The sequence below is a fragment of the Neopelma chrysocephalum genome, unplaced genomic scaffold (assembly GCF_003984885.1).
Source record: "Neopelma chrysocephalum unplaced genomic scaffold, ASM398488v2 Primary Assembly neopelma1_42, whole genome shotgun sequence".
Classification (NCBI taxonomy): Eukaryota; Metazoa; Chordata; class Aves; order Passeriformes; family Pipridae; genus Neopelma; species Neopelma chrysocephalum.
This window is the reverse complement of record NW_020897700.1, coordinates 16,234,601-16,262,519: the sequence shown is the minus strand read 5'-3', so window position 1 is coordinate 16,262,519 and position 27,919 is coordinate 16,234,601. Positions and strand designations below refer to the sequence as shown.

Below are 27,919 nucleotides of genomic sequence, written 5' to 3'. Positions count from 1 at the left end.
TATCTATATCTATATCTATATCTATATCTATATCTATATCTATATCTCTCTATATCTATTATATTTCAAATGACCAGAAATATGATCATGTTTAACTGGAACATATTGGAAAGTGTGGGACGTAGGCATCATGTAAATGGTATGGAATAAGGAGTAGATACAGTCCTGGGTTTGTCTGGAAGAGAGTTAATTTTCTCCCTAGTAGTTGGTACAGTGCTGTTTTTTATTTAGTAAAGAGAATAATGTTGACAACGCACTGACATTTTAGTTGTTGCTAAGTAGTGCTTACTCTAAGTCAAGGACTTTTCAGTTTCCTATGCTTTTCCAGTGACAATGACATGCAAAAATGGGTTTGTATTTCTAGACATGAAAGAGCCTATTGTACTATTTCAGTTTATGTCACTTCAGTTAATGTGGGTTTAGTTGTTTCTTCTTCTTGGTTTTAATTATCTTTCCCTCTCCTGTCATCCAAAACCAAAAGGCAAGGCAGAGGAACTAGCAACTTGGAACTGTAATTATATTCCCTCAGGAAATACTATCACCAGTAGTTGCCCTTTAGTTTGTTTAGGTCTCAAGACATTTGGAATTAATAGAAAATGCAGAAATTATTTGGTTATTTCTGTACAGTTTTATGTAGAGGTACTTAATTTTAAAAATAATGGGCATTTACACTTCGCTTTAGCCCAAGCAGTAGAATTATGTTTCCCATGCATGTCATATTACAAGATCAATAATAAAGACCTGAATCCTCAGGAGCTGTAACTTAAAATACGGGCTTCAATGACTGTTGTCCCTAAGTAAAGGTAATGTTAAATCATACTCCAGCTTCACAGAAATGCCAGCTTATAAAAGCTGAGAGCCTGGCTGGATAGCTTTTAGGAACACAGACTTTCTGTTCCAATGTTTTGCCTTTCTCTCACCAATATTAAACCAAGAACTTCAGGGTTCGTAGCTTAGTCATGCAGATTACAATTGGTATAATGTGAAAGTCAATACTGATGGGAAGGCTTCTGCCTGAGCTTGCAACCTTGAGGGCCACTTAACCAGAAGAAAACAAATATGATGCAACATTTTATTTGTCATGGCAGGAAATGTATTCTGGAGGCAAGGGAGTCTGGGGCAGGGAACATGGTTTTCCAGAGTCCCTCCAAAATAGCTTCCAAGTCTCTGCAGCAGTTAGCAAGGGGACTCAGACTCCTCTGATTTAAGTGACAAACATCAGAGCCTGATTTTCTAGAATGTAATGTCATTTAATGTGAAGATCTTCTAAGGAAATGAGTTAAAATTATTTCAAATTTTTTTTTTACAAATAACTTCCTTTATTTGGTAAAGAAATATCTTTTCCTTCTTTTTATTCCAGAAACTTTTTGTTTTGGTTTGAGATTCATAATTTCACAGGGAAGGGAACTAATGATAAATAACAACATCAAAGATCAGAGCTATAGCCTATTAGGCATACAGCTGTCTTGCAGTACTGTGAAAGTGTTTATACTCAAATATAATTTCTTTTTAAATACCAGAAGCTATGCAACAACTTAAACTCCAGTGAGTTTTCTTTTCCAAAGTAATTCTTAATATAAAAAGAGTATGGTAGCCACAGTGCAGAGAATGTCATCAAATTTGCTGTCAGGTCATAGCTAGTGGGAAAATTGCCTTTGGTGAGTGAGTGCAGTTATACCACTGCAGAGCTACATAGGAAGAGCCCTGAATGTGGAGAGAGAGTTTTGCAGGATTTTGTGGCCATGATTCAGTGCTGTTAAACTACACAGAGCTCACTGAACATCTTTGCCTTTAGACAACTTTAGTTTCACACAACAGAAGTGCATTACACAGCAGTCCCTGTGTTGCATAATGACAACTCTCACACCGATAGCATCCAGTAATGATTTAGATCACAGTAACTGTAAGTCTGTGCTCCCATTGTTTCTTACAATAGGTGGAGATGTGCATTCACTTCACAGACTGATAGATCTCTGTATCTATTTACCCAGGGTAAAATTAGCACATTTTCCACAATGACCAATCCAGTTACTACAATCTTAAATGAAACATAATTTGCCTTCTCTAATACCTAAATTTCTTAACTTTTCTTGTGTAATTCAGCAAATTACTTTTATCTATCAGAAACCCTGTCTGTATGTTCTTCCATACAGCATTATGTACAAGCCATGTTCCTGATACTGAACATATCCACAAAAATGGGTTCAACAAAATTATGTTTGATGAACCATGTACATTTTAATTTTTCTTTTCTAAATTTATATTATTAATAAGGAGCTACTAATCATGCATTTTCTTGATTAAAATCCTCTGTCAAAACAAATATTACTATTAAGCAGGGTAAGATTTTTTTAAGGAATAAACACACTGTTGAATATGGATCATGGTACTTCTCAGTCCAAGGGATTTTAGAGACTTTTTTTATACTTTGCAGAGGATGCAATGATTTAATCTCTAGCAATTACATGCTCCAAAAGCTGAAAACAATCCAAGCTCATAATTATTTTCTTCTTCTTCTAAAAGGTTAATTTCTTTACACAGACACTAATGAAATCATAGGAAAAAAATAGAAAACATTAAAGGGATTAAGGAGATAACCAGAAGAATTATTAGGATGGTAGAAGGTTTACAAAGAGAAGTTATATTTATTTAATGAGGAAAGCTAGGCAATCAGCCAAATCAGTCAAACAAAATTTAAAAGGACATAGTTTGTGAAATAGGTATATATCAATGAGCCTGAACATGTTTATCTAGACTATCTCCAGATCAGTCTTGCAGACCTAGTTTGAAACTCAAAAGTATACAGAATATCTACTGAAAAAAAAACCCCATTGTAGGAGAGGTGTGATACGCTGTGCTGGTACAGAAGTTACGAGGATTACGTGATTTTAAACTGAAAATATCAGAGGGTTGTATACATGCACATTTTAGCCTTGCATAATACTGTGGCATCTTTTGACATTAATGAGAAAGTCTATTCCAGGTTTAAAAAAAAAAAAAAAAAGAAGAAGAAAAAATCAGTATGAATAGCAAAATCAGAAATTATTTGTAGCCTCACAGGCACATGACACCCCGATAAGTATGCTAGAGGAGCTGAAGAAAATCTCCTGACACCTGCTGGAATCTCAGACCAGACTGAATTTCTAAAGTCACCTCATCTAAAGTATTATACAATATGTTCAGGTAATAGCCTCAACTGCTGCAGCTACAAGGCCTGAAGTGAAAATTGAAAAGGACGAGAAGGAAAGAGACCACTCAAACCAGACAGACAGGATTAAGAAATTATGTCCTGTCACTCAAACTTTAATGGTACACAAAACATTGAGATTTCAATCATTTCATATTTTTCTGTTTCACACAGAAATATAATTTTTTTTAGGCTAACTCAGTAACCATCTTCTGTATTGTCAAAGAATTTTTTCCTTATTTTTTCCATTTCTAGTGTATGTCTAATGAAAATACTCTGATATATCAAGGACGGGTCTGATAAATTTATTGGAGAGTAGCTTCAATTCACTATTGAAGGAAAAAGTTACAATAGCTAAAGTCTCACAAGAACAAAATTGTGAATTTTGGTTGCAACTTCACAAATAGGTACATTTGAATGGTTTTAAGGAGGAATTCTTCAAATGGGTACCCAGACAGGAGGCAGAAGCAGTTTATTCTCTCAGCTTCAGGCATGTTTCCCAGATATATCTGCCCACATACTGAATTTTAGATTATTTTATCTGAGCATTATGCCACTGGGCACACCAAGGGCCCAAAGGAAACTATGGGTTCCAGAGAATCTGTTGAAAAGCTGTGTGTATTTATACACTCACATGCACCCTGAGTGGAATCTGGTCCAGAAGAGTGTATGCAAAACAGAGCATCTAGAGGATCTAATACATTAGAGTTTCTTTTCTGAAGATGCCATGCTATAGTGACAGCATGTTATACTACTAATCTGTATCCCCATTTCAGGTTCTTTTCTCTAGAAAGTTTTAAACCTAGCCACTTGGACACTCAATAGTTTATAACTGGAAACTTGCAGAGTATGCTACACAGCTACTGTGTTACCAAGGACTTTCAAAATGTGAAGTGTGCACCAGAGAGACTCTTTAAAACCTAAACAAATAAAGTGGCAAGAGCTCTAATTTTAAAAGGTTAAAGAGATTGATTAAAGGAGACTCTGTCAAAAGGAATAAGTGGTCTTCTGCTGTTCTGATTAGTGACAGGAATCCATTAGGAAGAGCTGAGTGTAATTAGAATGGAGAGTTTAAAAAAGTAAAATAGTAGCAGTGTTTAGAAAAATTTAGGAAATGCAGAAATAGGTAGCCTGCAACATAAATATAGTTTAGAAATAATTGTAAACCATGAAATGAAGAGTAAATTACATAAATAGGTACCTCTCTCACACCTTTTCTTAGTTTATCAGCAGAAAAATTAAGGTATCGGTGCAAAATACAGTACCAGTATCAATGACAGAAGCCAAATTTGCTGAATATAAGCAATTTAAAGAAAATTTCAGACAAATGCTAGAAAATCTGCTATAATCCACATGAGGAACACAGGTTTCAAAACAAGGTCCTCTTGCCTTCATTTAGAGCTCCATTGAGTCACTAAAGTCAAATTTGTAGAAACACTGCCTCAGCTACGCAGATAAACATGCTCACAGTCTTTAAACTGTAGACTTAAACAACAGCTTTGAATTGACAGGAATATAATGCCAAAGTATAAACCTGGCTAAATTAAAATCAAATGGCATTCTCTTTATGAAATCAGGATACAGCAAATATTAGGCTATGTTTTTAAACCAGTGAATGTATCCTCAGATTCACTGAAGCTCAATCAGTCACCTAACTGTGACAACACTGAGCTCAGTTGTTAGCTGATTTATTCTCCCAAAGGTTGATTTAAAAATAACCCAGATTACATACCAATTTTCAGTGTCTCATAATTCTTACTCAATTTATTTATATTAAACAATACTAGTTTCATTCATAGCCTCACTGCTATGAGCAAATCTGAACTCTGCATATGTAGAAAGAAACTGGAATTCCTAGGAGCATATAATTCATCAGGAATTTTGCAATAAATATATACTAAGTAAAATAGGGAAAAAGCAAACATAACAATAACAACAAAACCCAACCACAACATAATTTAAACTTAGTAATATATTTTCTATTAAGTTACTATCATGTGGCTATATCCTTTATTCAATAAGATAATAGCGCATACAAAAATCACAATTTTAAGAGAGATTAGCTTAGGAAATCCACTAAATAATTGTAAGCATAACTGCAATTTTCTATTTCTACTGTACTGCTTGGTCTTATTGATAATATGGAATATGCTCAAGAAACTCTATGTGTCTTTCCACTAAAGCTCTACTACAGATGCATTTCAGAATAAGGCAGATCCTGCCAAAGCTACGTCTAACTGCTCACTGTTCTCTCACTGACATAGTTTCCCCTGCTCACTGCTTTTTTTCCTCATTTCTAAATGCAGCTGTTAATTGCTTTAACCTTTAGTTGATTCCCTTGAACTCAGGAAATTTATATTTTATTAAAACTAAGCTAACCTCAATTTTAACTGCCATTCTAATTAATGCAGTTATAACACTTAAAAGAGATTTTTCAGAATATTCAGGAAGTCAAACTCTTACATGTCAATTGGTCTAAGACATGACATGTAAATGTCAGAATTTCGGAAATCTGATACATGCTATTGTCATTATAATGGGGCCTCCTTCTCAGAGTTGTATGGCTACTGTCCAAAGTACCATACTGTAGTCACTGCTTTACAATATTTAACATGTTATTTCATAGTAACTAGAATTTAGTAGCAAATATGTTCAAGTATGAAAGAATAATTAATCGTTACTTAGTAAACCGACTTTATTTTGCATCATTGAACACCATAGGAAGGACTATCATAAGCATATTCCCCTTCATTTTAACTTATGCATTTGCTATGGTATCAGTACAATTAATGCAAAAAATGTAAATTAAGATCCAGATATTAACATGCCAAATTCAGATTTTTGTGTCTTTTCCTGCCCCCAGGATAAATACATGATTGAGGAGAACTTACATAGCAATTATTCTACACAGCTGTCAAGACATTTTACAAAAAGATCCTTTGTAGATGGAGATAGTGATGTATTAAAAAGCAACATTCTTTTTTTTTCCAGATTATGAACTATTTAAAGAACAAGACTGGACTAGAAAGCAATGCACATTTACAGTGAATAGCTTTTGGTTTGTAACTAGGTCATCAGATCAGATGCATCATCACCCAAGGGTCTCATTACAGTCAATGACAGAAAACCAGCTGAATAGCCCCTTGGAGCTGGCTATTAAATATCTACAGAGTCTGTGTTTCTTTCTTAAAGTTCCAACCAAAAATTCAAGGTTCGGTACAATGAGTTAATCCTGCACTGTGGGTACCTATTGGCTCCAACTTCTGTCCTAACCACGTCCTCCAGCTCAGAAGTAAAACCCTCTACTTCCCACCTAGCATTTCTCTGTGAAATGAAAACTAGATGGAGATCACAGTAGTTTTTCTGTGGTATTCTGACAGGAGTAGCATACCTACTGACATTTCCAGCCATGCATGCTCCAAAGTCTCCAAGCTGCTCATTGAAATTAATAAAGAATCTACAAATTACTGTTTTTCATCTTTGGTTTGTATTCATGAGTGGGACCCCACATTCATATTGTTTTCATTGTCATTTTATAATATTGCCTGACTTCCTTCAGCATCTCTCAGTTAAATGTGAGTTGCTGGTCACAAGCAGATTTGAAAAGTATTAAAACAGAGCTATTCCCTAGTTTGCTACTATGATTACTGTGCTGTTTGACAGCATAACTCTAAGTCTATTTACTTGGATGGACTGTTTAAAATTCCATGCTCAGTTTCCTGTCTATGACTGCTACATCCTAAATTATTAGATTAAAACCCAAGATTGCTACTGTCACTGCCTTCTGTAGCAGTTTTGTAAATCTATGAAACAGTTTTATTGCAAGGGCACAAATAGGTAATGTTCCAATACAAGCTGAATGAAGACTTCGCTTTAGATAATCCCACTTTCCTTATATATTTTTGGTAAAAAATTTGGGGGCATCCTGTTTAGGGACAATCTTTAAAATTAACATGTTTCTTCACATTTTGGTCCCCAACTGTTCTTTCCACTTTATTTCACAGACAATGAAAGGATGAAGGAAATACTATTTAACCTAAAAGGATGATACTAGCACAAGAACTTATGGCATTTGGGCATAAATTGGTAACAGATGCATTTGTGGCAAGCATTAGAATATTAATAGCATACTATGTTATGAGACCAGACTGCAGCTTTGAGCAATTGCTACAAGAAAATAAGTAATGAAAATGTTTTGCCTGACATCTCAATGTTTAGATTTGTTACATTTCTAATACTGGAGCTCTTATACATTTAAACATCTTACACATCTTAAACATTTGCACATTACAAGATTGTTTGACTGTTTCTGGTAGAAGAATATCAAGTCTCCAATTCTGGCACATTACTTTGCAATACTCAGAGCTGAAGACAACATTCCTTGACATTAAGCTGAACAATGTACTGATAATTCAAAAAGTGAAAATATTTTAACATAATAGCAGTGACCTTAACTCGCTGAGTCTTTGACAAGTGCCGTTGAGATGTTAGAGAAATTAGGAATTATGTCTGCGGAAAGTTATATCTTAGTAAGAAACATCAGAATCTTGAGGCACCACTCTATTGTATAAAGATTGTATAAAGAACTTTCATTCTGCACTTCTGTTCACCAATCTACACAGGGAATGTGAAATAAAGACGTACTGTGAAATTACTACTTAGTACTTCAGTATTAAGCATTACTATGTGAAAATAATGGCACATGCAGATGTCAGTGAATTTTTAACTATCGTTTAGAAGCAGATCTTTCATACTGTACATAGAGGTTTGGTAGGCCACAATGGTAAAAGAATACATCCTGTCTTAATACTAACCGTCATTTTGGAAAATAATTTTTATTATCCTTTTGCAGGTGTAAGGAGGGGACCTACACAGAGGCTGGGCTGTAACCAAGATGGCCTGCTCACAGGTGCCAGGGTGTCATTAGGGGAAGATGCCCACCTTGGCTGCATGTTTTGACCTTCTGTAATATCTTTGTCTCGTACTTCTACAGTATCACAGAGAGGTAAGGTTTGTGGGGAGGGGTGAAGTCTGTAAGTCTATGTGATGAAATTGGCAAGGACAGGGAAGTTTAGGGGCACAAAGCCCTTTCTAAAGCCTGGTGAGAAGCCATACAACCCAAACCAAAGGAGGACTGATCTCCACTGCCTCTCATTCAACCATATAAAAGTTATTCAATATTATAGAAATGAATTAAAGCACTTGATAGCAACAGTTATCATCTCCTGATTAGCAAGATGTATTAAGGCCTAAAGATGGTGTGTCTGTTGAGCCTGTGATACTCAAAGCTGAACAAATGCTTTTCCATAGGCCCATGGTTTAGGTGACGATTCTTAACACACACGTCCTTTGAGATGTCACAGGAGCATGGTGCCAGGTGTGGGGATTTTTTTTGTTTCTTTTTTGATGATGTCTGCAAGTCTGCACATTCTCCTGTAACTTTGGGTTTTGATTTTGGACTACCCAGAAGTAGGGGCTGTTTCTTTCTCCTACCAAGGGATGTTTTGGTTTTCTCACCCAGGTTATTGCCTTTTTCTGGAGTTGGTCCCATTTTCTTCAGCTTACCTAAACTCGTTCTTTGCACAGGCACCAGCTGTGGGATTTCTTCATCATCATGATCACCTGGTTCTTCGACTACCAATGCTTTCTCTTTTATCTCAAGCTTCTGGGTAGCAGCAGCATTAATTTCAGTCGCCTAAGTGACTTGAATTCAGTGTTTCAGCTGCATTCTTCAGTGGTGGTTTGTTGTTGTTGAGCTTGGGGGATTTTTTAAGATACCTGTCTGTCAAGGTCATCCAGGTTGGGGCTATTTGCAGTAGAAATCGGAAGTGGACCTAATTTAAGCGTTTTGAGGTGAAGAATTTTTTATGTTTTTCCAATTCTTTGGTAACTTCTTAGCGATCACCTCAACTGCAGCAAAGATACTGTGATAGTCAATAAAGACAAAAAGAGATAATTTGCTTATCAAATTATACTTGTAATACTGTAATTGTGAACTGTGATATTATGTTATCATGAAAAATTATATTCTACTATATAACCTCTAGATGTTAGCTATCTGTGTAGGAAAAAATATTCTTCCCAGCAACTGCAGCAGATCTGTCAAGGAAGTCATAAAGCAAAGGGGCTCTAACAATCCAAACACCCTTAGCCGACACAATCTGATAAGAGGAAGGAGGCGGCCAGACTTGTCAAGAAAGAAGACGCCAGGAGAGACTGATAAGGAAGACAAGAAACAGGGAAGAGATTCCCTGGTAACCAAGACAGAACATGCGCAGAATGAACTAGTAACTAGAAATCTGGGAGGGGATTTGGGGCTATAAAAAGAAAAACTGAAACTTATTGAATTTTGCGGAATATATGGGGAAGCAAAACCCCATCCGCCCAGCGCTGTTTGCCCATCTGCCTTAAATAAACTTTTGTAAAACTTTAAAAGAGTTTTGCTCTTGTTACTGATAACAATACTATCTATCTAGTATCTCAATCCAGCTTTCATTCCAGGGAGACCTGTACGCGCTGTGTAACAGCACCCTTTATTCCTTTATTGTTACACTGGGAGCGTAGTGGCCTGGGTATATTGCATAGTTCGGCAGCCCAGCCCGCACCTTTACTCGCTGGGCAGACCCAGCCTGGTTTGGAGCCGGAGCTGCTGGCGCCGGCGCTGCCCGGCCCGGCCCCGCCGCGGAACGGCCGCGCCGCCCGCCCGGAGCGCTGAGGCTGCTGCACCGCGGCGGCGGAAGAAGAATCGGTCGCCATGGTGCGTGCGGTGGGGTTGGGATGGGACGGGGATAGGGAGCGGGACAGGGAGCAGGATGAGGATAGGGATAGCAGTGCGGTTTCCGCAGCCTCCGTAGCCTCCGCTTCTGGGGCCGGGGGGGGCTTCTCACGCGGCGCACTAAGCCCCTTCTTTCCCGTCTGGAGTGGCCCCCCCGGGTCCCTGGAGAGGCCTTGGGGGTGCGGCGGATCCCCTGGGCGGACCGGCCCAACCTTGCGTTTAAAAACTGCCGCGTTGTCCCCCGGAGGGGTTCGCGTCCTTCTGGGCCGGCCCGGCCCGGCCCGGCGGCCGCGGGGCGGGGGCGGCTGTGCCGGGCGGGGGCAGCGGTGTGGAACCGATGCGCGCTGCCGCCGCTTGAGAGTTCCTGAGGAATTCAGGATCGTTTGTATTTGACGTAATCTTTTTTTCCGCAGCCCTAAGCACTGATGCAAACACAGGTAATAGGAGGTACTAAAGTGTTCCGTTTATTGATTGCCAGGAAAAACCTCCTTGCTTTCATGTTGTGTTTTCTTTAGCAGGCAGTTAAATTGCGTATTATTTCATAAAGCCTTTCAGTCCTGTTCAGACACTTTTCCACCAAAAAGTAACGTAACTTAAAGTAGTATTACAGTATTTTTGAAATTTGTGAGTAGTATTCCCTCTCCATGTGCTATGAAGGGCTAGGAAAGGAAGGCTGCTGGCTCCTCCCTGGTGTGAGGCATTCTCATGGTCTCTTGGGAGGGGGAAGAAAATCTCTTTTGTTATGCTGTTCAAATTACATACGGACTTTGTCAGAAACCCAGATGCAACAATCGGATAGAAGCTTGAATGGGGACATTTACTGCAAAGGTACAGAGAGGTAATCTTAGTTTCCTAGCTGCAGAGTTCTACAAAATAGGTACTTTGAGAGTAATCACTATGTGAGATTTCTTACAGCATTTTCTGTGCCCTGGTAGTTTTGTTACAGCATGTACTGACCTCAGCTAATTTTGTTGTTGGAGAGGGTGGAACTGATAACCTGATAGTATAAATTAAGTGCTTTCTGGGACATAGATACATGACCTTTTAAGTCTTAATGATGATGTATTTGCCTGTCTTCCCTTTACTTTAGTTTTACTTGACTTTGTTAGTTTATAGTATCTTTGATTTCTTTTCAGCCAAAGTTACGAAAAACCCAAGGAGGGAAGCAAGAGAAAAAAGTTATCCATCCATACAGCAGAAAAGCTGCACAGCTTGCAAGGGAAGTACACAAACAGGAAAAGAAAGAAAAGTAAGTTGACTGCAAAATCTGTGTACAGACCAAAGAACAATATCACAGAGGATACTTTTTTTGGGGGAAGCAGAGTGGTAGTGAAAAGCAAACTGGTATGCTGATATAACAACAGAAAGGCCTGTATAACTTAGTCTGCTGCTGGGCCATGTGAACTGACAGGTTTACATTCATTAAATCAGCCTTTACAAAGTACATTGTTCTACTGTTTGATTTTGGGTGTTGTCCTTACAAGGTAGGTTTCTTGTTATTGCAGTATTTTACTTTTTAAAATCTGAATTGCACAACACTGGTGATTTCAAGTGAAGGTTAGTCACCTGCTTTGGCTTTACTTCAAGTTCAGTAAGAACTGAATCCTCCTAAGCTGCTTCCGCTGAAGTGCTGAGTTTATAGAAAAGAAAACGCAGAAACCTTCTGGCAGAAGAGAGACTTCGGAATAAAGCTGAATAGTTAACTGCTCTTTGGTGGCTTCCTGCTCTTCCATGGCAAGTTTGGTTTTCTGCTTTTAAGTTTTACCTCCCCCTCCCACAGAGGGAAAAGATAGCTGGTGAAGACTGGCCTTTAATTTAAATTCTCTCAGCTTGCTAGTTGTTATGCTGTGACTGTTTATTTAGAAAGTTATTAAAGGTAACTTAATGCATTTTCTGTCAAAGTATAGCATAGTACTATATAAACCATATAAAGTATAATGTCTGGATGGACCATGTGAGCTGATCCCAAATACTTGTATGTCTGAAGGTGTTAAATTGGAAACTCCTGGTACAGAGACTGTGCAATTTTATTGTTGAGATTAATGTACAACCTTATCCAGAGCAAAGTTGTAGGGTTGCTTTAACTAGAAAGGGCCTCTTTACTAGCATAGCAGTGTCATGTAGCCTCCAGCAGAGCTGCTGTGAGAATTTAAAAGTAGCATGTATTGAGGATTGGGCAGTTTCCTAATGTGCAAGAAGTTTTTGCTGCTGCTTCATGTTTTGACTGTGCTCTCTGACTGTTGATTTTAAGTTTTTATTGTAGATTATTTTCTTAGTGCTAAACTGACCACTTTTTCCCTTTACTCTGTCTACACCATAACAGCCACTCAGAGTGCTTAATCACAAAAGATAACCGGATCTTACTTGATTATTAGTGCTTGCATCTGTGACTTTGCCATAAAGAAGAACATGCACAGGAAGACTTAGCAAGGGAGTGATGTACTGATTATTCAGTATGACAAGGCACACTCAATCAAATCTTTTAGTGATAGTGTCTGTAGCTGGAGTTGTACTGATATGGACACCTGTGTTGATGTCTCTTGTTAGAGGGCTTTGTTAGCTTTTGGATCCTCTTGCAACAGCAAAAAGTTAAAAGGCTTTGCTGAAGTCAAGGTAGACAATACCCACAGCTCTTCCCTCATCCATCCAGGCAGAAGGCAATCAGGCTAGTCAAGCATGATTTACGTCAAGTGAATCCATGCTGACTACTCTTGATCACCTTCTTGTCCTCCCTGTGGATACAGATGCTCTCCAGAATGAGATGCTCCATTGCCTTTTCAGGAATTGAGGTGAGGCTGATTGGCTGGTAGTTCCCTGGGTCCTCCTTCTTGCCCTTTTTGAAGATTGGGGTGACATTTGCTTTCTTCCAGTCCTCAGGCACCTCTCCTCATGCCATGACCTTACAAAAATGACCATGAGCAGACCAGCTGTGGGGTCTGCCATCTCTCTCGGCACTCGTGAATGCATCCCATCAGCACCCATGGGTTTGTGGATGTCAAGTTCGCCTAGATGTTCTCTAACCCAATCCTACCTGACCTAAGGAAAGTCTTCCTTCCAACATTCTTTAACCCTGGTCTGCTGGATCAGAGATCCCCAAGGGCTGATCTTGTCAGTGAAGGCCAATGCAAAGAAGACATTCAGTAATTCTACCTTCTCTGTGTCTTCTGTTACCAGGGTCCTCCCTCCATTTAGTAACATTAACCGTAGTTTTCCTTTTGTTACTGTTGTATTTGAGGAAGTTCAGTCCTTACTATTTCAATTGTGAGGCCTCCAGGCTGATGGTAAAAGATGGAACCTTTCAGTTTGCATAGAGAAACTGTTTGCTAAGAGTAGTGTGTCAGTCTGGACCATCCAAAGTGTACTGTGATAGTAAAATGGTCTATCTATAAATAAGATTTTTACATCTTACACTTCTGGGTTCTAACCAATTAACTGTTGTTCACAGATCTGCACTTTGTAGATCACTTTTGTTGTGTTGTTCTAAAAATACATTTAGAAATTAGGTGGATTAAAAACATCCTCCAATTGTCTATATTCTATTTTCTGTCCTGTCTTTGCTTGAAGGGCAATTTAACTTGAAAGATACGAATAGTGTTGATTTCTTTTTTTTCTCTAGTGTTTTTAAAAGACTTGTTAAGGGTTCCAGTTTCTTTTGAATCTCTATTATCTTAATGATCAGGTTGTTAAATTTTCAGGGTTTCTTTTTTAAATATTGGGAGTTAAACATGTGTTAAACCTTTTAGTGTAATTACTTAGCTTTCGGTTTCTGTAATATAATAGTGAAGTTTGCGTTCGTTTTGCATAGCTCTGAAAAAGTCAAAATAAATTTCTGATGCCGTGAATGGAAGAAAGCTTTCCACTCCTATGTTGCAGGGTTCAAATTGTGAACAATTTCCATTGCATTTCTGTAGGCCTTGCTTGACATGACTAGAAGCTGTAAGCTGTAATGTTTATTATAGACTGTGTGAAAATATGCAATGTTTATACTTGTTAGCTGTGTGTCTAATTATAAGGTTTGAGAAAGTATAGATAAGGGTGCACCTGCAATTTTCAGAAAGTTCCTAATTAGGAAGGCCTCTACATTCCAACTATGACTTCAGATCGCGTGGACAGAACATCAGGTCCAATGAACTGGAGACATGAGGCGCGTGTACAGACTGAGCTATCCAATCACCTTGTTGTAAGCATGTGCCCCAAACAAACTAAACTGTATAAAAGTTGACTTAATTAAATAATAAATGGAACATATGGCTGACCACATTGGCCTGTATGCCTTATGTTTATACCCCTCCATCAATACTCCTACACTCAGGAAAATGAGATAGCCTACACCAATTTTGTTCTTCCACATTGCTTCTGCAGGTCTATTAAATGTCTTGCAACAATTTTCCAAATTGCTTCTCTTGAACGACAGTCCTGTTCTCTGGTTGGAAAGTTAATACATCTTTTGGTGCTAAATAGGAGAAGCTGCTTTGTAATCTACAGAATTCTCTTTCCCAGTCCCATTTACAAATCTGGTACTTTTTGGCCTTGCTTCTTATTATATAGAAATAAGTTGTCTGAAGTGTGGGTAAGACCCAAAACTGGAAGCAATATTCTCGATATGATCTCACCAGCCCTGAGTAAAGGAGATAGTTTCTCTGTGCAGGCTAGTGCACTTCTGCAGCATGAAAAAAATGGATCAGGGCAGTAGTGAGTCTAGGAAGTTCACAGAGGTCATCTGTATTATTTTAATTAAGCTGTGGATTTCCTTGCCAGAAAATGCTCTAATTGTGACTGGCTAAATTTGTGCAGTAATACTTTTGGAACATATGTACGTTTTCTCTGATTTCTGTTCAATATAAAGGTATTACCTTGGGTGTAGGAAGCCCTGGAATGGCATGTTACTGGAGGGTGAGAATGTTTTATAGAAGTATCAGTCAATGTTTGCTTTGGTTTTATGTGGTTTGTTTCTTTTGGGTTTGGGTGGTTTAGTTTTGTTTGTTTTTTTGTTTATTTTTCCTTTGATACTTGTCTGGAGACAGGATTCAGGACTAGAGACAGTTTAGGCTTCTATTTACTTATTAACTTTTCTTCTATATGTTGGAGGGAAAGAAGTAACTACTGTAAATGTTCCCGTTTATGTTAACAGGAAGGAAAATTACTTGTAGTTATTAGATGCATATTCAAGTATCTTTTGCCCAAACAAATAATAACAAAGGGAAGACATTATCCACAAAGAATTTCAATACTTAAAATGCAGCACTGGGTAAAAGGAGGGAGAAATTCTTCACTATGTTGCACAAGTCTTTTACAGCCTCCGTTGTCCAGATACTCTTCATTGCAAGCATTCTTAATGAAATATGACAGCAGTAATAGGCTTACTGTCCAGAAACTGTGGCTGCACTACAAAAGACCAATCTTGACCATAATAGGAGGAGACAGACCAGTTGCTTTTGGAAAATTGACTACAATCTTAAGTCTTGTTCACTTGAATTACATCTTTTTCCTGCCTGCATCCCTCTTCCTTCTCAGTTCCTTCAAGGTCTAATGAGCAGCAGCAATTTCCAGTATATTACTACCAGTTTATTTTCTCTTAATCTACCTTATTCCTTTAGGTGACTTGTTTGCTCTGTTAAATAATTACAAAGATGTTTTTATGAGACAGCAAAAGCTGGTTCACTGGTGCCAGTAGAACACTGCTTTTTCTACACTTTAGTACTTGATACCTAAGCTAATCTAGCACTGGAATTTTTTTTTCTGTTGTTTTCCTTCCTTTATATTGTGCATACGTTGTAATTTCTTTAGGAGTCTGAGGATTTTCATTACCAGTATACCAGTCTAATACTGTCATGCTCTGAAATATGAGAGCTAAGGAGTTTTTACAGTGAAAGAGGGACATGGAGTGACCCCTTGGGAGTAAGCAATAAGCTTAAAATATCTCCTTGTAGAGCTATTTGTTTGATTTTCCTTAGATTTTACATTGTCTACCTTGTTAATCTCCCTTGCCCCACTATGCTTCTACTTGTGCTGTTTGCAGCAGTAATGCTTTGTGAAGTGGTCTTGCAGATTCTTCATGAGGAACTGAAAAAATGTTAGCTTCTAAAATTATTGTTTTGCTTACAGAAAAAAATGAACTGCAAAAATCAAAAATTTTAAGTCTTATAGAGGGATTTTCATATGGAAGTATCCTAAAATGCCTTAACCAAGCTAACAAAAGTGGACATGTGTATTTAGCAATCTGAAAGAACGAAATACGTCCTGTCAACCATGAATTTTTATTTTATTTTTTTCTTAATGAAAAGCCTATCTTAGTTTTCAGAGCCATAGAAGGCGTTTGTATGTGTGGATATTATGGGTAAAAATACTGAGTGAGTAAACTGATTTGGGAAATACTTATATATTGTTATTATTTAGAGTAGAACAGTTGAATACAATATCTGAGATAAAGAGCTGCTGAAGGAGCATGGAGATGTTAAGTACCTAGTAGACATCAAGAAAACCACAAATCATTCATACTCAGTGCCTAAGCAGATGATTTTTGGGAGACGAGGGGAAGAGAAAATCATGAAGAAACAACAGCCTGCCACAAGATTGTATCCCTGTCCTTTCCCTCTCCTTCCCTTGAGCAAAAGATACTACTCATTGTGTGGAAGGAGATGAGAGGAAGTTTTTTTGACTCACCTTATTTGATTAGCCTCCCTGCTAATGCTATTGTTTTCTGGCAGTCACTGAGGTGAGGTTTTTATGAAAACTACAATAAGGCAACATCCGAGCCCATCATTCGTTGTTTCTCTTACTGAAATTAGTTGTGTACACCAGGAGACTGAAGGTTTTTCTTCCAGAAGAAAATCGTGGTTATATACTTCACTGCCTTCATAAATACATGATCTAGTGACCATAGCAGGTGCAGGTGGCAATATGTAGTGTTTAAGAACATAGATCTATGACATGATTCTATGTACGCAGCTTTTCTGGATGACATCGTAGTTTTCTCCATAGCAACGCTTTGCAGAGGTGCTCAGCTGGCGGTGTTGCCATGGAGGGTTCACAGCAGGGACTGCTGGCGCGGAGTTCCACTGGGTGGAGTATGTGTCCTTTCCTTGGTCGCTGTTAATATCCAAAGCTCCCTGCAGTAGGTCCTCTGAAGGTGCCTGCCCTAGCTTTTGTTGAAGGCTTCTAAAAAAATGGCTGACTCCTAATCTAAGTCCTTTTTTGGTTTCTTTTTTACAGTCTCATCCAGGTCTGTCCTTTAACCCACACAAGCAAGAGTAATTTTTGTTTTAAAATGAAAATACCTTAATTAATCACTAGCTTGTGATTATTTTTTTTTTGGCAGGTATACAAAACTGCAAAACCTTTGGTGGTGGGGTATCTACAGAAGTAAAAAAGGCTTTTCTTGAATGTATTAGTGGAATTCTTAGCAGCTAACACATGCTGTGCATTTGCTTTTACGTGGCTTTTAGGTGGTCTTAGTACTTCTTGAAAAAGCTAATCTTTATTTTAGTAATGTAGGTTTGTGGACAAGTGACTAGAGTATGATTGTGTCTGGAAAGGAGGGGTTTATCTTTTGATTCCAGTTTTTGTGACAGGTGACAGACTCCTGTATGTTACTTCAGGTAAATTCTATAGAGTAAAAGAAATTTAATGAAGGAGCACATCAGTTTTGAACTATGATGAATTTTGGCATTATTTGTTCTTTGTCAACGATATCCTTTATCATTTACTTCATCCTTTATAATTTTCCTATTTAATAATAATAAAAATTCAGTTTTATCAAATGTCCTTGAATATACTGAACTTGCATGGCTAAGATATTTTTTCCAGTGACAAATTTCATATTTACTTTTTTTCTGGAAACAACAGAAAATTGCAACATCCATTGCTGCAGATTGAATCTGACACCTTCACAACAAAAGAGCGTGAGGCACAGTATTACCTGTTAGAAAACTTGTCTTCTTTGAGAACTGCTAAATAAGATGGGAATGAATCCTAAACAGAATTGTGTACACACATCCCATAGAGTACAGAAGGCCTTCACTATCCTGCCAGAGATGGAGGTGGAGTTAAAAATACTTTGAGATAGGTTTTATAAAGTTGTTAATTTTGGTTTCTTAACACAAACTTTAATGATTACAGGTTTATTAGATAATAGAATGGTATTTTTCACATTGCGTGCTTGATTGCAAGAATGCAGTGCAGTGACATCTCCAAACTCATTAAACATACCAGCAGAATATCAGAAATTCTTAAGGAAATTGTTACAATTCAGCTCTTCTGTGAAATTCCTTTTTTTGTGCTCTGATGAAAGTTTTGCATCCTTATTTCTTCCAACAAACTGTTTAGCATAATAGATAAACCGGACAAATTTCAGATAGTAGTTTTACCAAAAAGTATATCTTTTAGATGAAACAGAATAAGTTTTACATTATTCGGAATTTGGCAAATATTTCTGTTTGAAATTTTATCTTGACTTTCATTGTAACAAAAAAAAATAATTTTTGGGGAATGAAATAAAGGTAATTATCTGTATGGCACTCGTTCCTGGCTGACATACCTGTTTTTTCTCTGCTAGGTTGAAGACTGACAAAGCTTTGCGTTTAAGTATCATTGGTAAGCAGAAACTTCTATTACTGAATACACTATGCAGCTTCTTAGTATAGATTCTAAGCTTTACCAACTTTATAAATAATCCAGTTAGAGTTTCTTTCTCTATAATCTGATTCTGCAATCTTCAAATAGACTGTTGAAAATGCTAAAATACCTGACATGTTCACTCAAGTAATTTATACAGGATTGAACCTGGGGCTGAGTATAGCCTAATGTTTGGTCACTGTACCTGAAAACAAGGCAATATAGACCAAACAACTCTTTGTAAATGCGTACATATGTTTATTGTACTTTGTCTCCATGCTTTTTTTAATGATATGTGTAGGTTAAGAGACACATTGGGCTAGCATGTAAATTCAAAACTTTGGGACACAACCTGGAATATTTTTCTCTTCCATGTGATTGACACTGCACCTTTTCAATTTAACTGTTTAAAAATGGTGATGATCAGAACTTTACTCAGGCATTGTGTTGTTCTTTTCCTCTTTCTAAGTTTCCTTCCTACTGATATAGTGATATTTTATACACTAATTTCAAGTAAATGTCTTTTTTTTTTTTTCTGTAAGGAAGGTATAAAATACATCTGAAATGATGTGAGAATGTTTCTATTACAGCTGCCTTCATACCTGGTATCCACAGTATCAGAGAGTCTATGATACCATTCAAAGTCTTGAAAAACTGGAGGGGGGGTATTTAAGAAACTTTGAGGAACTTTAATCTGTGTTGGTGCTACAGTTATGATACAGTCATTAATGTTAAGTTTATTCTTGTAGGAGAAAAACTGCAATGGTTTCAAAGTCACCTTGACCCTGACAAAATCGAGTACACAAAGAAGGAAGCTGGTGAACTAATTGAAAAGTAAGACTGGTGTTAAAAACAAGATTAAAAAGTTTGATTTGTCTTTAAAAATAATGTTCTTAAAATAACATCTGTGAAGTCCTCAGAGGAGGATTTTTTATATTCTGCTATTAATAATATCAAGTAGTTGATTTTGTTGCTACTGACATTTAATTCTATATTGAAAGATATATATATTCACAGTAAAATTAATAAGTCATGTTGTGGGGGTTTTTTAAATTATTTAAGTATATCTAGTTTGTAGTGTGTGGAGGACTCTAAATTATTTGGACAATAGTAATGGCATACATTTGCTATTTGATATTCTATGGGAATTGAATGCACATATTTTATACTACTTACTCCTTTAATTTTCCTTGTTGAAAAAATTAAACAGTAGCAAGGTGGGTCAATTTGTAGGGCAGGAACTACGAAAATTGTCTGCTAAGAAAAATCTGACTTAATTTTTGTGCTGCTGGATATATGTACCTGTGGCTTGTCACTGTTTTTCACCTGCTAGCTAAATAACATAAGATATGTATTATTACCCAGGTGTACTATATCAGTTTTCTTTCAGAAGCTCTGACATATTTTCTACACTGTTCATGAACAGCATGTTCTGCATGCTCATCAACACTAGTAATACAGCAAAAGCAGGAAAGCTTTCTTTTTGCATTTGGGTTGGAAGTTTGCAAAAAGATACAGAACATATGCCAAAGAAGAATTTTACTTAAAATATATGAGGTGGTAAAATCCAGCAATTAAAAGTTAGGAATACTTAGATTTAACACTGGTCTTCCAAAGCAGGTGAACTATTATAATGAGGGAGTTTTGTTTTATGCAAACACAGTTTTAAAAAAAAAGGCAAATAAAAAAACCTAATCCTTCTGGAAGCTGCATGTGATTTAAATGAAGTTCTAAATGGAGATTCCACTTTGAAGATTAAAGTAATTGTTCAAGTCTAAGAAATATCTCTAATTGAGAAAATAAATACAATTAGTAAAAATAACTTCCTAGATTATCTAAGTAATTCTGTTTGCAAAATTTTTGCGTGACTGCATCTAGCATAAATACATTTTATTTCTTTCAGTTATATGTGTCGATTCAATGCTGAATTGGAGCAGATTGAATTACAAAACAGTATTAAAGGTAGACAAGGAAGACAGCATGGTTCGCGGGAAACTGTCATCAAGCAGACAATAGAACGTGAAAGACAACTCTATGAGGGCTATGGAATGGGTATGTAAAAGCATTAGAAATCATTTTGTGGTCACCGTCTGCTCATATGGCTAGAATCTAAGTGAAATTTCTAGGCATTATTTTTATTTTTATTTTTAAAGACATTATTTTTGAAAGTAAAGTGAGATTTAATGCACCTATCTTGCATGCAAATTCAGTTCAGCAGTCTTGTTTGGACCTTCATTTGATTAGCTGGAACTAGGCTGAAGGGAAGCAGCCGTGAAATGAGGAGAAAGACAAAGGGATAATGAAAGTGCAAAAAGCAAAGAGTTGTTTTGAGGAAAGATAGCAGTGACGTATTTTATTTTAACCAATAATCATGTTGGACTTGAGTGATGAAATTGGCTTTTACGCTAAAGTATTGTTCTGATGTAATCAGTCCTTGTAACAGTAGAACTGTGTCGTGCAAGACATGAAAGTTCTACATTGTTCTATGGCTTGGACGCAAAGCACAGCAAGATTTCGGTTGTGTGTCATATTCCCCTTTGCCCTATGTTGTGGTTTAACCCCAGCCAGCACTGAGCACCACATGACCGCTCGCTCACTCCCCCCGCACTGGGATAGGGAAAAGAATTGGAAGAGTGAAAGTGAGGAACTTGTGGACCGGGTGTTCAGCTGGCTCCAAGACAGCTGGGCTCCATCGCCCATAACAGTCACTTACCATCACTCCAAATGTCTCATCTTCCTCCTTCTTCCCCCATCTTTATATGCTGAGTGTGATGCCATATGGTATGGAATATTCCTTTGGCCATTTGGGGTCAGCTGTCTCCCAGCTGTGTCCCCTCCCAGCTCCTTGTGCACCCCAATCCTCCTTGCTGGTGGAATGGGGTAAAGAGCAGAAAGGGCCTTGGATCTGTGCAATCGCTGTTCAGCAATAACAAAAACATTCTGTGTCATCAACACCATTTCCAGCACAAATCCAAAACACAGCCTTGTGATAGCTACTGAGAAGAAAATTAACTCTATCCCAGCCAAAACCAGCAAACCCTGATTTATATTGTACAAATAAAGAAAATGAATGGCTTTAAATTTTTGGTGGTGCAAGGTGCAGAGGCAGAGGAATTCAGGAATATCTGTATGACTTGATGTGTAATCTTTGATTTCTTAGAAGGAGGGAGAAAAAATTAATAGGAAAATAGATGCTATGAATGTCATCAAATAGCTCAGTTGTAGAAAATCTTTTTGTTTTGGCTTTTAAGTTTTAGTTCTTTTTTCCCTTACTGCTTTGTGGAAAGCTGAAAGAAAAAAGCAATAGGACTAGAGAAAAAGATGTCAAATGCACAAGCACAACATAAAAATAACAAAGAATCCAGAAATATAGTAGGCAAAATTTGAGGTTATTATACCATTAGTAAGTAAAGCATTCAGAGAGCACAGTGCAACTTCAAATATTAAATACACTTTCAAACCATTCATTATTTGTTATCACAGCTGCTGCAGGTTTTGCTCTCTGTCTAGAACAGTATTCATTCAGAGAAAATAGTTGCTGCTAAGTACTATAGCAACTAAATACTGTAATTAGAGATTGGGCATAAATGGAAATCAGCTGGAAACAGTGCTTTTATGCCTCTAGCTCATTATTATTCCTGGAAGCTGTAGTAAGTGGAGCTTTTATAATTGACTTAGTATTTGTTGGGGTTTTTTTCCCGCTATTCTTGAACTCAGTTGTTTTTGTATGCATGTGCATTTTCTATGAAGAGACTGTGTAATATGTATTGTTTTCATAAATGAAAATCTCCTAAAATTTGATGCTATCTATGTCATAGAATCATTAAGGTTGGAAAAGACCTCAAAGACCACAGAGACCAACCTTTAACTGAACAGCACCATGTCAATTATACCATGGCACTAGTTGCTATATCAAGTTGTTTCTTGAACACTTCCAGGGATGGTGACTACCATTTCCTTTGGCAGACTGTTCCAATGCTTAACCACCCTTTCAGTGAAAAAATTCTTCCTGATGTCCAACCCGAATTTTCCCAGGTATAGCTTGAGGCCGTTTCCTCTTGTTGAAGATATATGTAAATGAAAAATTAATTCTTTATAGAAATGTAAAAATTAGTTTACGAAAGTGGTAGATATCCAAAAATATAGTCAATTTAGTCCATTTTAAACAAACAGTACCTATATAGGGAACATTTAGTCTATCAGTGAGGTTGTTGAGTTTTGCTATCAGCTGTTTCTAGTTTACTTACTCTTTAAATAAATCTACATTAATTTTACTGAAGTTTTCTTCCTCTTGTTTACATTTTTGTGTATTTAGTTTTTTTAATGAGGTCTTACATGTTTATAGCAAAGCTATTGAAAGGAAACCCTAGATATTTATTTACTTATTTGGAACTCAGAGTTAGCATGCTTTAGAAACTTTGTAATATGAATCCTTGTTCTCATTTTCTTGGGCTATTTTCCTCTGAAGTAATATGTTCAGCTGTTTAGCTCACATTTCTTTCTTTGAAATGAGACTCACTTGAATAATGTAACTCATCTAATAGAACTTAATTTAATTCCTATTAGAAATTCCAGACATCATGAACAGAAAGCATCTCAAATTTTTCAGGTAAGTTCTTTTTATTACCACTACTAGCCTGTTTATGCAAAACAGTGTCTCTGAAGTTGACATATTGTGAGTCTTTTTTCATTAAAAAAAGAATATATGCAAAACTGTCAAAGAATTTTTCATTTGAAAAAGCGGAGTAGGCATGGCATTGCTATTTTGGCATTTCTTAGCTGTTACAAGCAAAATGGTGGTGACAGTTATTAAAACATTGAAAGTGTTAGATTCAACAGTTAGAATTCTATTTCTATAACTTAAGTATCTTTTTTTCAATATTCTTAGATTTTATTTTATCTTTACCTAAAATTCTGACCTCAGCTGTTCAAAGTAGTGTTGGTATGTGTATACAGGAGTTGAAAGTCTTAAGGAAACTGATGAATTGCATCCAGTTAAAAGATTTGGGAGCTGCGAAACTTGCTGCTAGCTCGTCCGGGCCAGCAAGTCAGTGTGTCCTGGTAATAGACTGAATGAACATATTTGCTGACAGCTCTGTCAAATGAAATACTTTAAAGGAGAAAAAAAAGGCTTAGGCATGCTTACATTGCAAGGAATGATTTATCACTAACTCCCGGGGGGGTACGTAGCCTGAAGTCATAGGATGTTAGAATAAAGCCAAAAATTTCCAAGAAGAGACAGTGCTGTGTTTATAAATACACTGTTGACTTCTTGACCTGGGACATCAGATAGAAGTGTTATTGTATTGCCTTGGTAGAGCAAAAATATCTTGTAACTGGCAAATGCTGCCTTTGCCCTTGAGAAAAATTATCCATGAAGTGCCCTTAGTATAATCAAGAAAGCATTCTATTGAGTACTGGATTTGACTTATATTTTAAATAATCTTTTTTCCTTCATGCAGCCTTTTGAAATAACATACTTAACCATATGAATGAATGTTTACTAACACTTCACGTCGCCTTGAAGTCAGTTGTTCAACATGTTAACATTACCATAGATCATAACGAGGGACTTTATGTATGTACATGGCATATTAGATCTGCAAATTAAGCATCCAGATGAAGAAACTGTTCCAACCTGCTTTGCTGTTGCTTACCAGACTGGGAGTTAAATGAGACAAACCTAAAAGCAGGTGGCCTAAAGTAACTGAAGGTACAATAAGTCTGTGGGAATAAAGTGAATCATGTATTTTTTTGTTCAGAAATCTTTCAAATCTGAAAGTACTCATTTTTTCATAGAGAAATTACAGGTTCTGTCGTGTACAAAATCAGGTTAAATCTTTGGTGCTTATTCATACCACAGTGGGACTGATAAGGTAATTTAGAAAAGTAGCCTCAGTTGAGTTACTGTCTTCTGAGGAAAGGTGAATTAACTCTGCCACTCTTTCCTTTCTATTAGTAATTGGTTTTCATTACTTTTCTTTTTCTTTCTAAGAGAATGGGATGGTGATCTGAGGAAACTGCCAAACATCAAAATGAAAAAGCTCTCAGCTAGGGATGCTGCTTGCAGTCACCCTGAGGTGGCAGATGTGGAAGCAAAAGAAGACTTGAATAAAGGAGAAGAGGTGCCCCAAATGATTGAAGGAGAAGAGGTGGCCCTAATGAGCATCAGCTGATTGGAGACCTGAAACAGTGAAGGGAATTATAAAAAACCTCTTTTAATTATCACTAGAAACAAAAATAAAATTTAACTATATTTTTAAAGTCTTTGCTAGTTGCTTTTTTTTATCATCTCACTGTGTACTTATGGTAAAGAGTAAACAGTGTATTACTGGGTAAAGCTGTATATTATTGGTTAAAATTTTTGAATACAAACACTTAAAATCTTTAAGATTAAAGTCCTGACTGGTTGAGTACTTCTTCCCTGGTCATAGGAACAATCTAGATTCAGACTAGAATATGTTGTGGTCAGAAATCCTTGCCTTTTCCTGGTAATTGCAATAATCAGTTAAACATGAGGAACTCTTGTCTTGTACCTTCTCTTCTCTGAGAATCTCTGTCAGGAACATAGCTGGAAACGCTTCAGTAAGATACTGAGTATTTTATGTTTTGCCAAGAGAATTTGAGAGAGTTACACTGTGTTGTAGAATTCAGTTCAGAAGCCAATTAAAGTCCCTACAGTCTGTTTTTAAATGTATTTTTTGTCCACATTTTTTTTCTAACCCCTCTCTTAAGCTGTGCATTTTAAAATTAAGATGCTCAGGTCTTTTAAATAACAGGCTTGCTTTAGGAAGCAACTTTTTAGATGCCTTTAAATGTGTCTTTCAGGGAAGTTGTTGGCAGATTGTCACTTTAATAACTGTAAGATTAATAAAAAAAGAGGAAAAAAGGGCAAATGCAAAACTGTAATTTCACAGCAGGCATTAAGTAGGACATCTCAGTGCGTACTGGATTGGGCATGGAAGTCACAGTTCGGTTGTACTGTTTGTACACACAGTAGTAATCACAGCTCAGATACCTGTTAATTATGTGGAAATAATTATTCCTGGTGGATAATCTTTCTAGTACTTGATCCCTAGTACACTTCTGTGTGCTAAACAGCCAAGTTTTTGTCATGGTAAATAGTTACGTGGGTTTCCTAGATTTCATTTGCAGATACCAATCCAGGTGTGTGTTTCCATAGCTGTGCAGCAAGAGTTACTGATGAGTGTTAAGTCTGCTAACATGTACATTAAGGTTTTTCCTCTTTACAAAATGGGCTTGTGCTATCCTTTCAAGTTTTAGGAAACCAGTCCGTTTCGGTTATATAGAATTGTCTTCTTTAAATTCAAGAAGAAACCTGAATAAATTTAACAGACCTGAAGCACGTGTGAGTGATCTAATGCATCTTCAGATGGACTGCAAGTCTTAAACCTGGATAGAGGTCTTGTCCTCTGACACCTGCCATATCTCTAGGCTGTCACATCATTGCTTTGTGTGTGTGCTTTAGAAGTAAGCGTGCTGAAGTTCAGGGTAGGCCTTTGTTATTTTTATAACTGTGTTAAATTTGAGCTATGTTGTGGAATTTATCTTGTTTGATTTGTAAAATCTGAAGTGTTGAACTGTGGTGGAAGCTGAGCCATGGTAATTGGTTTGAACTAAAGTGGTGTATGTGGTTTGTTCAGTGCTTTGACAGATTTTGCCTTTCAGAAGTTCGTCTTAAATTTTTGCTTGTATGGAAGGTCTGATGTGCTTTGAAATTGCAAGTAAAAACATTGCAGAAAAAGTCACTTTCCCATGACTGTGTGTAAAATACAGAAGGAAAATGAGCAGTAAGGTAACTAGAAGGTGTCATAGCAATTACAGTATATCAGGCTGACATCCTGGTGAATGCTTTAAAAAAGATTGTCATGCAAAGTTATGAAAAATGAGATGTTCTATATTCCTTGAAACAATCTAGTAATAAGACATTACAAAAAGAAATTGTTACTTGTGTGGTAAGGTGGTAATCAAGTATTTGAAATGATCTGTTTTTTAACATTTTTCTTTCAGACTATAAGTACACAGCACAAGTCCTATGAGGAGAGGCTGAAGGAGCTGGGGTTGTTTAGCCTGGAGAAGAGAAGGCTCACGGGAGACCTCATCACTCTCTACAACTACCTGAAAGGAGGTTGTAGCCAGGTGGGGGTCGGTCTCTTCTCCCAGGCAACCAGCAGTAGGACAAGAGGGTACGGTCTTAAGCTCTGCCAGGGGAAGTTTAGGTTGAATATTAGGAAAAAATTTTTTACAGAGAGAGTAATCAGACAATGGAATGGGCTGCCCAGGGAGGTGGTGGATTCACTGTCCCCGGAGGTTTTTAAGGTGAGACTGGATGTGGCACTTAGTGCCATGGTCTAGTAACCACGGTGGTGTTGGATCAAGGGTTGGACTTGATGATCTCGGAGGTCTTCCAACCCAGTTGATTCTATGATTCTATACATGTTTACAGTTTGGACTTTGTTGAATTTGTGGATTTTTTTGCCTTGAAGTCTACATATTCACTGCTTGTTTAGCTGGGTTTTAAACTGTCATGCTGACCTACTGCACAAGTAATGAAAAAAGAACAATTTCTGCATGTGAATTTTTTCCATTGAATTACCAGAAAAAATCATATGTAGCTGCCAGGTATTCATAATTGAATTGAAAATAACCTAGGCCTAAACTGATGGTGTGCAAGACCGATTTACCAGACAAATTGTTGCAGAATACTAATGTAGCAGTGGCAACAACAACAAACTATTTATTTCTTTAATTTTGATTTCTCTGCTGAGAGTTTATTGTCCTGAGAGACCTGGAGTGGAGGGGATGTAGAGAGAGCATTTAGCCTCTCATGTTACTGAGATGAGGTAAATGAATCTCTTCTTTCAATTTCACAATGCAGTCATGCCTGTGCTTTTAAGTCAGCTCTTAGGGTTTTGTATGTTGATGAATTTCTTCCCTACTGTGGGAAAAAGATGAATGCTCTCAGGAGTTCTGAATTGTTACTCTCTTTTTTTAAAATCTAGAAAGCAGATACTGGTAACAGTGGGAATGGGAAGTATTTATGTGATGTTCTCTGTTCTTACAAGCTTGCTGTAGGGAATACTTTGGAATTCTGTTCCTTTGTAGCTAAGAATTACAGGTTTTAATGTTACATCCTCTATTATAATTCTCTGTAATGTATAGGTCCTTTTTCTGGTTAGAGATTAATTTTAGGGAAGATTTTTTTTCATTCTAACTTGTCAGATACTGCTTCGCAATATGGCCTGTGGGGTTTTTTTCAGTTTTTAAGTGTAAAGTTGTAGTAGTTAAAATAATGTTCCTTTAATTATCAGGGCTCATATTAA

At 37.1% G+C, this 27,919-nt stretch overlaps 1 protein-coding gene across 2 annotated transcripts; it reads left to right on the top strand.

The window, feature by feature from the left end:
* Positions 1 to 9,860: 9,860 nt before the first annotated feature.
* Positions 9,861 to 24,963, top strand: TMA16 (translation machinery associated 16 homolog). Of its 2 annotated transcripts, none has more exons than XM_027676793.1 (7): positions 9,861 to 9,944; positions 11,099 to 11,211; positions 18,517 to 18,554; positions 19,325 to 19,409; positions 20,479 to 20,627; positions 23,142 to 23,184; positions 24,571 to 24,963. In XM_027676793.1, the coding sequence occupies exons 1-7, from the start codon at positions 9,942 to 9,944 to the stop codon at positions 24,749 to 24,751; spliced, it is 612 nt and encodes a 203-aa protein (XP_027532594.1). In that variant the 5' UTR covers positions 9,861 to 9,941; the 3' UTR covers positions 24,752 to 24,963. The 2 variants fall into 2 exon arrangements, with proteins under 2 accessions (XP_027532594.1, XP_027532593.1); XM_027676792.1 differs by lacking the exon at positions 9,861 to 9,944 and adding an exon at positions 10,373 to 10,399.
* Positions 24,964 to 27,919: the final 2,956 nt, after the last annotated feature.

Excerpts from the sequence above, each read along its gene's own strand:
- TMA16 (XM_027676792.1), top strand. Across the intron at positions 11,212-18,516 it reads AAACAGGAAAAGAAAGAAAA|GTTGAAGACTGACAAAGCTT; the intron begins GTAAGTTGACTG and ends TTTCTCTGCTAG. Across the intron at positions 23,185-24,570 it reads AAGCATCTCAAATTTTTCAG|AGAATGGGATGGTGATCTGA; the intron begins GTAAGTTCTTTT and ends TTTCTTTCTAAG.